The 16,756-nt window shown below is 44.4% G+C and overlaps 1 protein-coding gene across 2 annotated transcripts in view; it reads right to left on the bottom strand.

Annotated features, from left to right (window-relative positions):
* Nucleotides 1-267: 267 nt before the first annotated feature.
* The window catches only part of map1aa (microtubule-associated protein 1Aa), a 31,337-nt gene continuing 14,848 nt past the window's right edge, over nucleotides 268-16,756 (bottom strand). For both annotated transcript variants that reach the window (XM_028580871.1, XM_028580862.1), the window contains exons 2-6: nucleotides 13,399-13,481; nucleotides 12,168-12,308; nucleotides 5,123-12,053; nucleotides 4,777-5,003; nucleotides 268-3,555 (exon numbers count right to left, since the gene is read on the bottom strand). In XM_028580871.1, coding sequence (XP_028436672.1) covers nucleotides 3,400-3,555; nucleotides 4,777-5,003; nucleotides 5,123-11,891 — 7,152 coding nt within the window. In that variant the 5' untranslated portion in view covers nucleotides 11,892-12,053; nucleotides 12,168-12,308; nucleotides 13,399-13,481 and the 3' untranslated portion in view covers nucleotides 268-3,399. The remainder of the gene's footprint in view (nucleotides 3,556-4,776; nucleotides 5,004-5,122; nucleotides 12,054-12,167; nucleotides 12,309-13,398; nucleotides 13,482-16,756) is intronic.

Here is a 16,756-nt window from a genome sequence, read left to right as displayed (position 1 = left end):
TTTTAAGTGGTTATATGGAAATCCTGGAGCTTTCTTATTGGGTACACTGCGTATACCTGCGTATCATGTAGACTACACCACTGCTTCAGGCCTCTAAAACTGTATTATAAGGCTATAAAGGGTCACAAGCTTAAACGTTTGGGAACCATTGGCCTAGTGACATGCCCTGATCAGTTTTATAAAAGTTACGTGGTGTGACGATACAAAAAGAAAAGAAGAGGGAGACATTCTTCTTCAGTAAATTGTGTTTTTATTGGTCGTCACCACACTTTTTGCCTTTTTAACAATAAATCTGTTTCCTATTTGACCTTTTTTTAAGCATTTCAAAGCGAGATAAAGAGAATATTGCACTTAAAACAAGAGATGAAAGTAGAACCATGAAGCAGAAAGGAGGGAAAAAAACAATCACGAGGCTTTCTTGACAGCACAGCTCAGCCAGGTTACAAATGGCTCCTCAGTACCGCACAGCTTAGCTTCTTAAATATACATCTTTTAAAATAGCATTTCTATAAGTCAGTTTTTTCTTCAGCTATTACAATACAGGAGAACTCAAAAGGTACACATGCACGTACAAGCAGGGCTCACTGAAAACCAACCGTCTTCATGATGATTTGTTTCACGGCAGATGAGTCTGAATGCCACAGATTATTTATTTATTTATTTTTTTGTTCTTTTGTTTTTGCACGATACGAAAATGAGTGTGTGTATTAAGCTTTGTCTGGAAAAGAGTGTGAATAATAGGAAATCCTCTATAAATACAAATGTATTGACATGAGTGTCTGGCAGTCTGGGTTTTGAGTGGTCTGCTCATATGAGTAGTGGTGATTTCTTTTTATTATTAGCCTTTACAGTGATGCAGTATTAAATAGGAATGCAGATTACAGAGAGTGTGGGTTAACAGTGACGCGCGTCACGGCCAACTTTCGTCCGAGAAGCCGTTCTTTTGAAATCAGCAGGAAATAGGAACTCAACTCATTGTCTCCTCTCCTCTCCTCTCCTCTCCGTCTGTAACATGTTTATCATACCGACAACATTTTAATCTGCAGACAGAAATCCTAATGTTTTGTCGAACTGTCATCCAAAGGAAGAAAACCGCGGCGGCTTATAATCTGCACACAAAGTTTCCTTCCCTTGCACAGAGTGGAGATGCATTGCGGGCTACAACAGCACGGTCGTTACCGCCGGTGTGACCGATGAGTCGGATGTACCATATGATGCACAGTAACCAAGGCAACCAGGAGATCAAAGTCCTCCACGGAGAACGTAAAGGTAATCTGCATCTTCACATTCAAATCAACTGGAGCCGCTGAAGTCTGGGCTCCCTGCAGCCCTATGGGTTTTTTTTTTGTTTTTTTTAAAGAGCTAATGCCTTTTTATGTACATGCATCTGTTGTACATGCATCACTCGACTAGAGTCGAGGCAATCAATTATCATACAGAGGAATAACTAGATTTCTTACTGTGGGTCATAAAATAGCAACCCTTGTGAGGCGTGTTGGTCCTGTTATTTGTTGAATAGTACGTTTTGTTCCCGGTTAAAATCTATTAAAGTACTCAAAACTTATCAAAATATAAAATCATTAATATCAAACTAAAAGCACGTCTACACATACTAAGTTAGTAAAGTGGCACTTAAAAACATCCACTGATTTACCACTGAAAGGAAAGAAAGTTGCAAGTTAAATTATACAATCTAAAAACACGATGCATTAAGTTAAGTTGATTGTGGCTTAAAAAAAACTATTTTGCAAACTCAAGACAAACTTATACTTTCTGGAATATTTAAACCATAAGAAAACAGCACTGGTTTTCAGTGCAAATGCTGTAATTGTCATTTTAATGTAATGCGGAAATTTAAGACTGCTTTAAGTTTTGCACACTGGTTACTGTTTGTGCTTCTTCGAGTGGCAGCTCCAGGAAAATGCAACAGCTGAAATACTGAGTTGGTGCTTTTTTTTCATTTTAAAAGTGCCATTTTTACGCTCGATATGTACAACTCGGACCTTTTTTCTTTTGGTGCACTGGCGTTCTCACTGACAAAAACTCACAAAAGAACAGAGGAGACCAGCTCGCCGGAGCCTCCGCTACAGAGCCGGGGGATGAACCGCACGCTTGCATGACGCCACCTTGAATTTCTACGACGAAAAAACACATTTAGTTTCCCCCTTCCAGGACAGCAGGACAGAAAGGCACATGTGGGTGACAGTCTAACCTCGAAACCATCAATCGAAACCGACCACCTTTGATCACCAGGCAAACACAATCGCTCCTCGCAAACCACATGTTCTTATTGTTGTAACGGAATACATTCTTTGTTCTTTAACCCAGCTTTTGTATAAAGATCTTTGAGACGCAGCAACCGCTATGAGGGTCGTCGACTTCCCTCTTATGAGCTCCGAGTGCTGTTCTGTATGTAAAGATAGAAACAGGTAGAAATCCAAAGAACAGAATGATGATTTTGTACTTGTATCACCGCCTCGGCCTTCAGTTCCCCCCCCTCACGATCCTCTGCAACGATATGTTAACTGGAAATACACTGAAAAGATACATCAAAGACCACAGAAACTATTACAGAGAGAATCTTATTCGTCAAATCCACCGCAAGAAATAACAGCCACCGATGAATTCTTATTGTTACTGTAACGATTGTTTTTCACTTTGAGATAACCGTAGTAATATCATAATTCACTACAATACAGATTCATGAGTATGATCTTCCCTATCCTACCGCAAATATACTCAAAAGACATTTTATATCTCACTATGTCAGAAGGAGGCACAAAGTTCAACACTGGGACTGTCATTGTTTTAGGAGAACGACAGAAAGGGAAAACAGAGGAACATTAAGTAAAAGTGATCACAATTAGCCTCTAATGATGATTTTCTATCAGCAAATGTATCACATTGATCACCTTTATTGTGAACGGGTTGACGTTCGGGATTCAGTGGAAGAATATAGTTTGTTGCTGGCTTTAAAGTGTGCAAACTTGTGCTTTGATTTAGGCCAATTAGAAGACAAGCAACTAAACATCAGTTTTGTATTGTTTTCTATATGTACACAATGGGCATTTTGTCTCTGCCAATAAACATAGACTCCATTGTCTCACAGGGTTTGGACAAACTGCAAAAAAAAACTGCACTCCCTTTAAAAGGACTAGAAATAATAATAATAATAGTAATAATGGAGGATGTAGTTGTCAGAAAACTACCTCTGTAATACAAATTGTGATAGCCACGACAAGCTTATGGAAAAGAATAGACAGTTATCCAGGTCTGTTTCTGCTTTTCGCTCAGTAGCTCAAAGCAGAGGCAGATTTGCATATCAGGCTATAGAGGAGGGCAATTAAAACCAGATCTACACTGGGGAGGCCAGGGGGAGGGAGAGAGGAAACAAGGGTCTTAAAACTCAATCTTGCAAGCGGGGAAAGACTCGTCCTGCATGACGACGGTGCTGCTGGAGGCCAGGACCATGATGTTGAGCTCCTGCTGCCTCTCATGAGTCTGCTGGTACCAGTCACGGGTCACCTCGGTGTCGTGGGTGGGGATCAGCGTCACCTGAGTGGGAGACAAGAGATCAGGAAATGTCACGACTGGTCTATATAAACGTTTCCGCCGGACGTCCCTCAATTTTGGCCGGATGTCCGTCACCTTCCTCTTCCTCTGTGTTGGCGTTCTAAACTCTGGTGACTGATTTATGAGGACTATGGTTAACTGCTGTTCAGATCTCTGCAGGGTAAATCCAGACAGCTAGCTAGACTATCTGTCCAATCTGAGTTTTGACTAAAACAACCTTTGAACGTACACATGTTCAACTAAAACAAGTTCCTTCCCGAGGCTATTTTGCAGAGGAACCGTCATGTATAGAAAACCTGATTTCAAAACAGTGTGGACATGTGTCTAACGGAAATTAAAGGGAAACACCTACTAAGAAAGTTCTGTCAATATTTGTGAACTTGAGCTACTCTCTCTCAAAGCCAGAAACTACAGAAGTAAAGCCCAGTTCAGACTGATGAGTCGCGACGAGACGAGTTGAAACTTGCAATGCTCCGGTTGGCAATGTTCTGAGGGGTGTATCATCTCCATAACAACGACTCTCTGTACTTCCATTCTAACTTCGGACTCACAGGCTTTTTGGAGCTGGATATATCATTTGTAGCATCCTAATATATGAATGAGGAGAATTTGAGAATTTGTTCTTAAGCTGTTCGCTCTCTTCAGTCGCTCTCTAGCTTGCTCCATCACATAACCGTGCTTGCGGCCGCTCGTTGAGGCTCCGTCTAAAACTATGCCATTTCTACTAGTTTCTAGTTGACAGGTTGATTATGGATTATTATATTTCAATAGTTTAGAGCTGACTTTACAAGCTGACTTTGCTATTGGCTGTTGAAACAGCTTACATCTTTGATCTGAACTGCACTTAAGACTCAAACTTGTGAAGTCATTGAGTATAAAATCTGAAGCTGCTCCATAGACATTGAATGGGAGACTGATTTGTTTTTCTTTTGTATACCAAAATGAGCTTTATTCAATTTTAGTGCTCTCAGTTCTGGGCATTTTATGCCTCTATTTATGCAGGACAGCTGAAGACATGAAAAGGGAGAAAGAAGGGGAATGACATGTAGCAAAGGGCCGCAGATAGGAGTGGAACCTGCGGCCACTGTGTCGAGGAGTACACTTCTATATATTATTTTGTCTTTGAATTCAGTTTAGTTCTTGCCTAGATCCCCTGCATTCCCCTGATTTCAGCATCAAACTAAGTACAGTTAGAAATGTTACCTGTAGGTTTGATCCCCACTGAGCTTTGCCTTCCAGCAGTGCATCGAGGACTCCTCGGCTGGGTTCACCACTTGCTGTGTCGTTCCCGCTCACCACATAGTATGCAGAGCGAATGCGTTTGAAAAACTCTTGGTCCACATTTTTGGCACTGCAGTGGTTGGGAATGTAGGCCAAGTCCACATATATAGGAAGGCCAGGAGCCGCTGCAGAGCCGGACTTCTGAGAACCTGGATGGGAGAACGAAACCAACCACCATGTGTAAAAGCATTTATCTTACAAAAAGGTTTTGTAGTATTAACGATTATATCTGAAAAGCTTTCAAGATTATCTTTAGATGTTTGCACACCTGAACTACTCTTGACACCGTTAGTCAGCCCCTTGCCCGGGTTGTAGCTCGACCTGGAGAGGTCATCGTCTTTGGAGCCCTGTCCATCTGATAGACGAGACATCCGTGAGCTCTTGTCTGCCTCCTTCTTCTTCAGCGAGGCACTGCGAGGAGACGGCGTCTGTTTGACAGGCATGGGAGACCTCTTGCGCCTAGCCGGTGATGCTGATTTGGTTTTTCCCGAGGTCTTCTTTAAGCTCTTGGCTTTTGGTTCTTTCTTGACTATGCCATTATCCAAAGAGTCAGGATCCACCATGCAAACATCTGGGAGTGGGGGGCGAGGGATAGGGTCCATGAGGGGAGCAGGAGGAGGGTCATTGCTCCTCCTAGAGGATTGATGGCTGCCTCCCCCGGTGGCAGATAATTTATCAACAGGCATGTAGTCTGCATCCTCATCTGAGTCCATGTTGCCTTCGCCAGCGACTGAGGGGTATTCCTCAGTGCCTGGAGCCACATCGGAGTCTGACTGAGAGGCTAAAGATTCGCTGACGGAGGTGGGCGGTGTGTCCTCCGTGGCCAGACCCAGCCCTGCCGAAATGCCGCCAGCTTGCTGCAGAGAGCTGCTGTGAGACTGGTGATGATGGGGCTGCTTGTTAGCCCTTCTCTTGACCGACACATCGTGCACGTCCGCCTCCTGCGATTGGTCACTCCTGCGCCCGTGCTCCTCGTCATCCTCGTCGCTGGATAGCTGCCGCATGCATGGGTTTATGAAGGAAGGCGAGAGGTCGTGTTTGGGCTGCCTGTACTCGGAGGAGGAATATCCAGGAGAGCTGCGGCTGGTGTAAGAGGAGGTGGCTCCCATGGGCACGTCGCCAGCAAGGTCCTGATCGCTGTCTTCGTCGTCGTCATCGTCGTCATCCTGACCCCCTTGACTGCACTCTTCAGCGTAGAACGGAGAGCGGAACGGCTGATCGGTCTTGGAAGAGAGTGACAGCGGGCGGGCAGGGTGCTCCGGCTCCATCTCACACTCCTCTTCAAACTCGTCATCATGGCGGTAATGGGGAGGGGAGTCTCCGGGCACCATCCCCATCTGGGGTTTTGACATCTCCCACTCAAAAGAGCTCCTGAAAGCTGCTGCTCCCTCTCTGGGCTCCACCTTGGCTGGGCCTGAAGACACACCACTGGCTGCTGCTCCGGCAGGGAGGGTGCTGCTTGAGCTGACCTCCATGGGGCCGTTGACCGGGTCTGGCTTGCTGGCCTGAAGAGGCGATGGCATGTAGGAGCCAAGAACATCTGGGAGTGCACCAGCCGTATTTGCACTGGCAGCTGGAGCAACATGCTTGTCAGAAAATGAGAGGTTACCAGACTGGCCGCTGGAAAGCGTCCTGGTCATCTCACGCATATAAGCCTCCTCATCCTCTTCCTCACTGCTGTCAGTCTCCTCAAAGTAATGCTTGCCTTCTGTGTCTGGGCGTGGGGAGGAAGTGACGCCAAATAGAGCGGCGCTGGCTGCCTCTTTGTCTTTGGACAGCTCTGCAGGTTGAGCAAATGGTCCTGCTGAGGCCCCAAACCCAACAGCCGTGTCCAGCTTGGACCCTACCGACCATCCAGGCTTATAGAAGCAGTCCGATTGAGGGCCTTTGTCCATTACTCCACCTGCTGAAGTTGTATACTCCTTCTTGTCCTCAGCAAAGGCAGCGGAGGAGAGCGAAGGGAAGGATTTGACCTCCTCAAATGGGCTGAGGGGTGAGAAGCGAGCTAAACTGGAAGTGGACTCAGCCATGGTTGTAGCTGTGATCTGTTTTTCAGACACTTCTAGATAGTCGTCTTTTGTGCCAGCGGAGCCAGAGTAGGGAGGATCCATGACCAGTGAGTGTTCTTCTTTAAAGGAAGAGTACTCAAAGAGAGGCTCGGCAGGAGTCTCGAGTTCCTCTCCGAACTGACGGCTGGTGGAGAGGGAGCCTGAGGTGGAGGAGGAGTAGCTATAGGCCGAAGAGGAGGAGTACCCAGGGGTAGCGGTGGTCGTGTACTGAAAGCTTGTGTCCAGTGATCTCTTACTCAGGTCTGGTATCTTCTGTTTCTCAAAATCCGGATCAGCCCTGTCATTCTGGTAATAACTGTCCTCTGTTGATTTCAAAGTGAAATCCTCTTTACCTTTGTCTGTGGTCTGTGGAAATGATTCTTTCTCACCACTTCCATATGAGTATTCAAGGCCCAAGGAGTAGGTAGAGAAACCTGTAGCTCCTAAATCCATTGGCTTTCCACTGAAGGATGAGGAGTCAATTTTAGCTTCGTGTTCTGCCTTTGCGAGTGAGCTAGAGCTGCTCGGTTTCCCCTGGCTGTTATAGCCGTATCCAGCCATGGAAACCATAAATTCAGGCCTATTTGAGCCAAACATTTCACCGATTGGACTTTTGACTTCTTTCTCAGACTTCTCTTTGGCACCTTTCTCCATATCAGAATCAACAGCGTCTTCGTCGTCGTCCTCCTCCTCTTCGTCCTCCTCATCCTCATCATCTTCTTCGACAACTTCATCATCATCATAGTCCTCCTCCTCCCTTGCTGTTAGTTTTCGCATATCAACCTCCAAACTAGCTCCTTTCTCGCCGTAGCCTGTGGCCGCAGGTTTGTCTACATCCAACGCTGTCATTGAGGAGTACGTCTGGGACTTTTGGCCGCCGTCAATCTGGCTTTTAATATTGGCGTCTTTTTCTGATGATAAAGAAGTGGACGAGGCCTCGGGTCTATCAGCCAATGAAGGGAATCGGCTACCTTTGCCGTGTTCAAATGTCTCCTTTACTTTGACATCTTCGAATGGAGGTACAGCAGAAGTGCTCTTGGAGTCGAGCCACGATGAGGAGGAGGACTCTTTTCCATAAGAGACGGTAAATCCCTCCTTCTCTGACATCTTGTCCATAGCTGTTACCGGGGATGGGGACTCGGGTTTCTGCGAATCCATTTCAGCCTTTGCGGTGTCCTTCTCCGCTTTATCTAAGGACTCCTGACGATATGAATCGGAGTCCACTGAGCCATAAATGTCACTGTAAGAGAATGTTTTGCCATGCACATAGGGGGTGTCCTGTCTTATATACACGGCCTTTTCTTTGGTCTCCTTCTCTGGAAAATTATAGAGACTGAAATGAACATTTTTCTCTGTCTCTTTAAAAGCAACATCCGTTTCCTCTGTGCTTTCATTTTTTAAGTCTACTTTGCTTTGATTGGTTGATAAGGGCTTATTAGACTCGACCCCACTTTGATTATCATCATCTTCTTCATCTTCATCTGAGTACATCACTTGAGGTATGGGTTTTTCCTCTGTGCTGAAAAACAACGGTGTCTTTTCTAAGCTCTTGACTTCTGTTTCTGTCTTTGCAGATTTAGCATCAGAGGCGAAGTCGTCGTCCAAGAAGCACCCCTCTTTTGCCTCCATAAGCTTGGCCTTAACAGCGGGCTGTAGATCCTTTTTGGCGTAATAGTCATCTTCCTCTTCATTGGATTCATTGGATTCTTCTTGAGTCTCTTCAGACACTGTGTTGTCACCTACCAGACCAATATAGGCGGTACTGTCTGAGATAATGACTGATTTCTGGTCAGCTTTAATGTTGAACCCTGCTTCATCTTTGTCTTCTGTCTTAAAGGGTTTCTCTTCTGTTGGAGAGTAGCCACTGCTTGTAGGCATAGACTGTGTGGGTGAGGCCAGTTTCATGGTGCTGTCATCTGGACTTAGACATCTTTCCTCACTCTCCTGCCTGGAGTGGGACTCTAAGTCTAATCCAGAGGAGAAAGATGGAGGGGGTGAAACAGGCTTTATATCTGCACCCATCTTAAATCCTTCTGTGCTAAAGAGAGATTGGTTTTCTTTGACAGCCTGTGTGGGAGAGGACGTCATGGTAGAGAAGAGAGGAGGAGGAGTAAACGTGGCAGAGGGAGATTTCTGCTTTTCCTGCAGCATCATGAGGGATGCGTGTTCGTAGCCCTCTTGGAGTTTACCGAGAGGGATGTCAACGTTCGGAGTCTGGTCCTCGTCCTCGTCATCCTCGTCCTCTTCTTCTTCGTGGACTGATTTTATCTTTGCATCCCCAGATTCCATCTCGGGAATGTTGGGCTGGTACTCATCAGAGGAAGGAGACTTAAAGCACTTGTCGTCCTCCAGAGAGGATGTGGGTGAGATGGTTCCTGCCGAGTGGAGATAGTCCTTCCCATGGGCGGCCTCAGCGCGTGAGGGAATACTGTTGATTGTGTCAAGCAGGAGAGAATTCCTCCCAGCCTCCTCGGTCTGTGGCGCTGTCACAGAGGCTATCGACTGGTCCTCGGCTACAGATGTGGCAAAGGATGATAGTTTGTCATATTCTGTTATGGATGTTGCCGAGGAGATGTGCTCCTCCTCTGCAAGAGGGGCCGCAATGATGGCAGGGTAAGGTGCGAGCTCAGGCTCGTGCCCTCCCATGAAGGCTTTGGGTTTGATGTCAGACACGGCGGAGCACTTCATCTCTTTTATTCCGTGCATGGAGTCAAAGGTACCAGGGACATCAGGGACAGAGATGTCATAGGAGCCTACATCATAGCGCAAATGTGGGATCCTATCTTCTGGTTCCTCGTGGATCTCCTCATCAGAGATGGTCTGTTCGGTCTCGGAGTAACCAGGGATGGTCTCGTCTTGGATGAAGGAGAATTGCTCCGAGGAGGAGGCTGCTACTTGCCCAGACAGGGCTGTGGTTGACAAAGGTTTTTGCTCAGTTGGCTTGGTGTCCCACTCCTTTCCAGTTTTTTCCTTTTTCGCCTCCTCCGTTTTATATTTCAGGACCTCGTCATCTTCCGTTCCTTCAAATTCGGCTTTTTCAATAACATCACCCTCCTCCTCTGAGCTGTCACTCTTCTTTGATCTGTCTCCTATGTGGTCCTTTACATGGTATTTGTCATATTTCTCCATTTGCTCCTCTTCATACTTCTTGTCGAAGGCATCGCTTGCTTCCTTCTTTTCAGTGGCTGTAACCGGTACTGAAGCACCCTTGTCTTTGTTGTATTCCTGTTTGACGGGGGATTTGGGTGAAGCAGATTGTATCTCAGTGGCTGGGGATGTGACCGTCTCCTCGGGGAAACCTAAGGAAGGATCTTTAGTATCTGTGTGCAGCAAATACCCAAACATCACATCATTCTGAATAGGCTCAGTCTTTTTGGACAGCTCTTCTTGTTTCAGAGCCTCAAAGTCCTCAGTGAGGTCCTCTGGGGAGGACACAATGGACCTGTCAGCCAAAGCTGCTGCTGCGATCTCCTCAGGGATGTTCTTTGGGACAGGCTTTTTCTCATTTGCTTCCTCTTTCACTACTTTGTTTTTGTCTGTCTTGGGTTTAGCCTGAGTCTTAGCTTTATGCAGAGTTTTTCTCACTTCAGGGGTGAGCGGCTTCAGGTCAGGTTTTGTGATTTTTCTCAGTTCCGGTTTACTTGAGTCCTTCTTTTTATCCTCCTTGGCTTTACTTTCCTTTTTCTCTTCTTTTCTTATATTTTCTTCTCTCTTTGCTTCACGTTTTTCTTTCTTAATTTCTTTTTTCTCTTTGTCTTTCTTTTCATCCATCTTGGACGCTTTCTCATGCTTGGCAGTTTTTTCCTTAGATATTTTCTTTTTCTCTGTCTTGCCTGCCACAGGGGCGACCTCGCTGTTTTTCTGTTGTTTGGTGGCTTTTAGACTTTCACTTTTGAGCTTCTTCTCCTCCTTCTTTTCTACTTTATTCTCTTTAGTGATTTCACTCTTGGACTCTTCCTCCTGTCCACTGGCTTCTTTCTTTGTTGTTTTAGAGTGAGGTTTGGGTGAAGACTTAAGACTCTCTTTGCTGTCAGTTCTTGATCTTATTTTAGTCTGTTTGATGATGGGAGGAGGCGCACCAGATGATATGTCTTTTTGGGTCGCCACTGGGTATCGCAGGAAGTCCAGGTGTTTCAGTTTCTCGAGGCCCTCCAAGATTTTATTCTGTGGTGCATTTCCAGGGAAGAGCACCCTAACTATCTTTTCTGTTGGACGGTGAGGAATCCAAACTATGAGAGCGGTAACTGATGTCAAATAGGGGACAGATATTTCTCCTTCTTTTCCATTGGCCATCGTAATCCCGGTCTTGGCTTTGCTGTTTCCAGCCCATTTCTGCATTAGAAATTGCATCTCTTTGCTCTCTTTTACAGGGTTTAAGACATACATGTCTAACTTCCCCACACCAAGTTTGTGGAATAGTGTGATGGGTTCAATGGTGTTGCTGACTACCCTGTGAAGAGGCTCTGGTGTGATACCAAGCTTGTTGAGGTACTGCAATGTAAGAGATGCTTCCTCAATGCTTCGTTTCACTTTCAGCGTGGACTCAGGCATCCGAAGTTTCTCTGGGACGTTGAAAAACACAATCCCAAGCTCAGGAGAGATCAGGTTCTTCGTCCATTCACCGTTGCTGCTGGAGCCAGATCCTTGGTTACGCTCCTCTTCTTGCTCTGCAATCTTCCTCTGGAACAACCCGTTGATGCCAGGGAGGTTGTCCGCACCAATATGGGTGAGCAGAACAGAGTCAATCCTGTCCAGGTGGCGAACCAGCTTCCAGAAGCAGGACTTTCGATCAGACCCTCCATCCACCAGGATGTTGAATCCATTGACGGCGAACAGAGCCGAGTCTCCCCTGCCTCCAGGGAAGATGTAGCAGCAGGGTTTGGAGAGCTTCAGAAAACCTCCAGAGGTTGGGGGCTCCAGGAGGTCAAAGGATGACGGCACATCCACTGTCTCGGAGACATACTCAGTGAACTCTGTGACTCCGTCCATGTTGGTGAGATAAGGTTCGGGGTTCAGGCGGTATTCCAGAAGATTTTGGAGTGACTGCTGCTCCTGGCTTTGGCCCAGGGAGCTCCAGCCCCCGTCTCCCTGACAGGAAACAGTAAGTCTGGCTGGCTGCTCTGAAGAGGCCTTGGACAGGAGTTCAATCACCTGGAAACACAGTAACAATGAAAAACAACCCAAAACAACTGTCTATGTAAGCTTTATAAAAGTTGATCTATACACTGAAAAGATTTATTTGGAGGGAAAGTGCACCCAGCTCACTTGAGGGTTGGAGATGATGTCGGAGAAGTGTTGCCAGGTGAATGCTCCACCTTGCAGTAGGATGTCACCTCCCTGCTCAGAGCTCTGGCCGCTCAGGACCAGCAACTTATTCCCAGCAAAGTCAGTGATCAGAGAGCGAATCTGGGTAGAGGACAGAATAGCCAACTATAACAACACTATAACAGCTAACATTAATGTTTTGTAATAATAAATCTTCCATAAGTCATCAACATCAGAACACAAAATTCAAATGTACTGTACTGGAAAGATGAAGAATCTTTTTGGGGTGACAAAGCAAGCAATTTAGTTCCCAATGAATTCACTGAGTTGCAATATCTCATTTGATTTGAGTGCTATTGAGTTTGAGAGCTGCTCAATTTGTCCCCGAAAACGATGTCATCCAGACAACATTGACCCACTCAATGATAATAACACAATGTGAACGATGAATGAAAACCTAAAGAACACTTTTAAAAAATTATAATCAAAGTATATATTGCAATGCAATGAAAATGAGATGAAAGGTGAAACTTTTATTTTGAAGAACTGTTCAAACAACAAATATAAATGTAACAGCCTAAAATTACTCCTAAGAGTTGCATAGTGTCAATCACTACCACTTCATGCCCAAAATAGATTGTTTGGAAAAGGAAAAGTTTCTTTTAATACCATCCAGCAAAAGGGACAACAAATAGAGTAGCCATTTATTTCAGATTTGTAATTTTTTAGTAAAAGATAAATCACTGTGTCTGACAAAGTTGCTGCAGCATTAAGAACACATTTTAAATGCAGAAGTACAGTACAGTGTCTTGCTTGTTCAAGGATCAGGTGTATTCATACTACTAGACAGTAATAATAAAAAAACTAGGTTAGGTTAAGGCAGTCAAAAGCTTAGCTGACAACTGACTATTTTTTTTTACACCGACAGTCAAATCTGAGGCATCTGAGTGGATTTATTTATAACCCAAAGCAGTGTCTGCCTCTCCCACTGTGTGAGTCTTTTCCTGTTAATCAACTGAGTGATGATTACTAGCAGGAGAGAAGTGGACCTCCCATTGGGGCTGAATGGTGAACAATAGGTGTTGCTGTGTTTTTCATAAGTAAAAACCAAGTTATATCCTGACTGAACACACTCTTCAGTGTGATTTTAATAAATTATCCCGCAGGATTCAGAGCACTGGGTCATCGTCAACCTGCTGTGTTTTGTCTGTGTTGTCCAGGTGTGACTTACCTCTGAGGCAGCGGTCTCCTCTGATGGGTTTACCAACACCGTTGTCTCGAGGACATCACTCTTATACTGGAGAATCCGCTGGCCTGCAGGAGACAGAGATTTAAAAAATAAACCTCATGACTACACCAAGACCATATAATGACGAAGTAACAGAGGCCTTCTTCTGATGGGTCGAATAGCTTCTAGTTGCTCATATTACAGGATCAATCTACAACACTTAAACAGAGATACAATCACACATTCCCTATAAGTACAACACATCTTGATGGGAAATATTCTTAATTTTCATTTTCTGGAAGTTGAAGAAGATGAGACGATCAATATCATTCTTGTGTCTTCCAGCATTTAACACCTTGTAAATGAGACACAGCCATCTTCTAACAGTAATCAAACTGGGAACTATATTTTCAGACAGGCTTGCTGCGAGTATATCACTCCGCCCAAGTACTATATTCTTCCAATTGAGAATATAGTTCCCGGTTTGTTTACGGTTAGAAGACGGCTGTGTCTCATGTTACTTTGTTTTTTGTACACGCTGTGACTCTATAAATCACAACATGTAAATAGGAACATGTTGGCGTTATTTTGTCACTTATTCGGAGCAGTAGGATTACTGGAACCATTCACCTGCATGTTCTGTGCTGGCCTGATGCCGCTGGAGCCATCAGACAGCGTTACAGCACACACGGAGATGAGAAGGGTATGTATCGACTTGTCTAACTCTGGGGGTTACGGTGAATAAGCTAAATTCCCAATAAGTCGGCGTGTTCCTTTAAGGGAGGGAAAGTGAATATAGCCCAAAAATGTTAAGTATGAGCCCTGAAATGCAATTCAACCCACTTATACTGACCTCTCCGTGGGTCAGTCATTACAAACTAATGCTTTACAAACCCGCATAACTTTAATTTAAAAGTTTCTAAAGACACCAAATATGTTAGGCAGAGACTTCAGAGTGTCTGAATATTTAACTCTGTTAAACCATAGCTTTAATTACCTGCTTGCTTTAATACTGCTGGTTAGGATGTAACAGAATAATAAAAACTCTATAGGATGTCTGACAAAACTCTAAAGGAGAATTGCTGTAAACTGTGTTCAACTGTGTACTCAAGACCAGCGTCATTTAATGACAATACAACGCCCCGTCTTCCAGCATCTGTCAACACAATACCTCTGCACATACAGCCGTGCATAAACATCCTCAACCCTGCCCTGTCTCCTCTTTTGCTCACTTGCCATCTTATTCCTCCCCGAGCTCTAACTAAAGCCCCCCTGACAACTTTAATCCTGGAAATACGCTCTTTTCATATACAATCACAACAAAAACACGCAAAAAAAATAATCCCTCAGCCATAACCCTCATTGGCTGTTGCTATGGGGATGCTTCTCTGGCCGTTTGCTGCTAGCTGCAAGTTACACTGACCCAGTCTTGGCTGAGGGAGACGCATTGCAGCATTTCTGCGAGAGGGAGGGGAGGCTCGTACTGCATGACAGTACGCACGCAGCATCACATAGTACAGGAGGTGAAGGCGAGTGCCAAAGCAGCAGCAGCAGCAGTATTAGCATGCAGGCGCTTCATCAGGGGATCTATATTTAGCACGAAAGATGTTGCTGGTCTCTTCCTCGGCCTGTCGCCGGGTGTTTATGTCTCCTTCCCCAGCTGGAAGAGAAGGCAAGGTTCTTGGAGAGTGAATGACTTAACATTCAGGGGGTTATACGGTAGATCATAGAATCTTACATCCACAAACAGGTCACAGATACTGCACATGAGTGCCTTTGTAATGTAACAGTTTTACCAGCGTCTGGGGGAACGAATCTGCCGTCAAAAACACCTCAGCCGTCGGAATCATTCAGCTAATTTGTGCAAACTAACAACGAATGTTAGATCAGCAGCGTGTTTAGTGAGTAAACTCGCTGTGGCCCATTTTAATCACGCTGTTGTTTGACTGTCACATCCTCCTCTCAAACAGGTTCACAATCTGTATTTGTGCAGCTGCTGATCAAACAAGTTGAGTGGAAGTGATGGTTGCTGGGAGAAAATAAACACCACCAATGTTGACATCCAGGTTTTTTTACATTAATGACCAGCGGTTTAGAGCTGCAAAGATAAATTGATTAATCGATTAGTTGTCAACTATTAAATTAATCCAAACAATTTTGATAATCAAGTAATCGGTTTGAGTAATTCTTTATAAAAAAAACAACAACAAACAACGTCATCCTGGGCTTTGGGCAACACTGATCGATATTTTTCACCATTTTCTAGCATTTTATAAACCAAACAACTAATCAAGGAAATAATCAACAGATTCATCGAAAATGAAAATAATCGTTAGTTGCAGCCCTAAGGCGGTTGGTGCTTTTCTTCTGACAACTACCAAAACATGTTAAATGTTTAGCTTCACATTACTGTACTTAATTTGTCAATTTGAAGTCCGTACTGTTATCACCAGGGATGTTCTAAAAACCTAAAGTGCCAGCTGATTGGCACTCGGTGATTGCAGACCACTGGCAGCTGCGTTCACTCAGTCAGCAGATATTGTTTTATTGGTAGTGCCAACAATGGATGGAGCGATAATTGGGATTGTTAAAAAGTTGCCAAGTCTGTCAAAACAAGTCAAGTCAATTTAATCACAGAGCACATTTAAAACCAACCTAGGCTTAACAAAGTGCTGTACAAAGTTATATTATGGTATGAAAACAAAGGAAGACAATAAAAATATAGAAAACAGCACTTTTAAAGGTTGGTCTGTCTAAATTAAAACAGATGGACTACTACTTAAATGTTGGACCCTTGTCAATTCATTCTAACAAAGGTTTTAAGGATTTATTACATTGTTAAACTTCCAGACTGCTTTGAATATGCGAAGGTAGAGCGACATTATTGCTCTGTAGCATAGCCAGAAGGTCAAATAAAGGAAGGCAGACTCCTTGCCAACTTCTTCAAACGAGTGCGTATTTATTTACAGTGTGGCCAAATGCATGCTTAAATGAGACAGAGTTAAAATAAAATAAAAACTTGAAACTATCCAAAAAAAACAACATAATCAACTCATACCAAATGAAAAAAGCACATTTGTGGCAGCACGGCTTCTTGTCTATACTCTCTACGATCAATCAATTCTTTCCGTGTACGTAAGTACGAGTTTGTGTCAGCGTGACTTCTTTCCTCCTTTAAAGCAGAAAACTGCAGCTACCTTTATTTAAAGGGACCACCCTGTGTCACATTTGCTGCCATTTTTGTGTCCGGTCACAGCTACGAGATGTAGGCTACGACCCATGAGAATATATTTTATATCTATGTACGAGACCTATGTAACCACAACTACTAGAGGAGACGGATACGCGAAACACACTAGTA

Source organism: Perca flavescens, chromosome 1, assembly GCF_004354835.1.
Source record: "Perca flavescens isolate YP-PL-M2 chromosome 1, PFLA_1.0, whole genome shotgun sequence".
Taxonomy (NCBI): domain Eukaryota; kingdom Metazoa; phylum Chordata; class Actinopteri; order Perciformes; family Percidae; genus Perca; species Perca flavescens.
The sequence above is the reverse complement of the archived record's forward strand: the minus strand, read 5'-3'. Positions and strand labels throughout refer to the sequence as shown.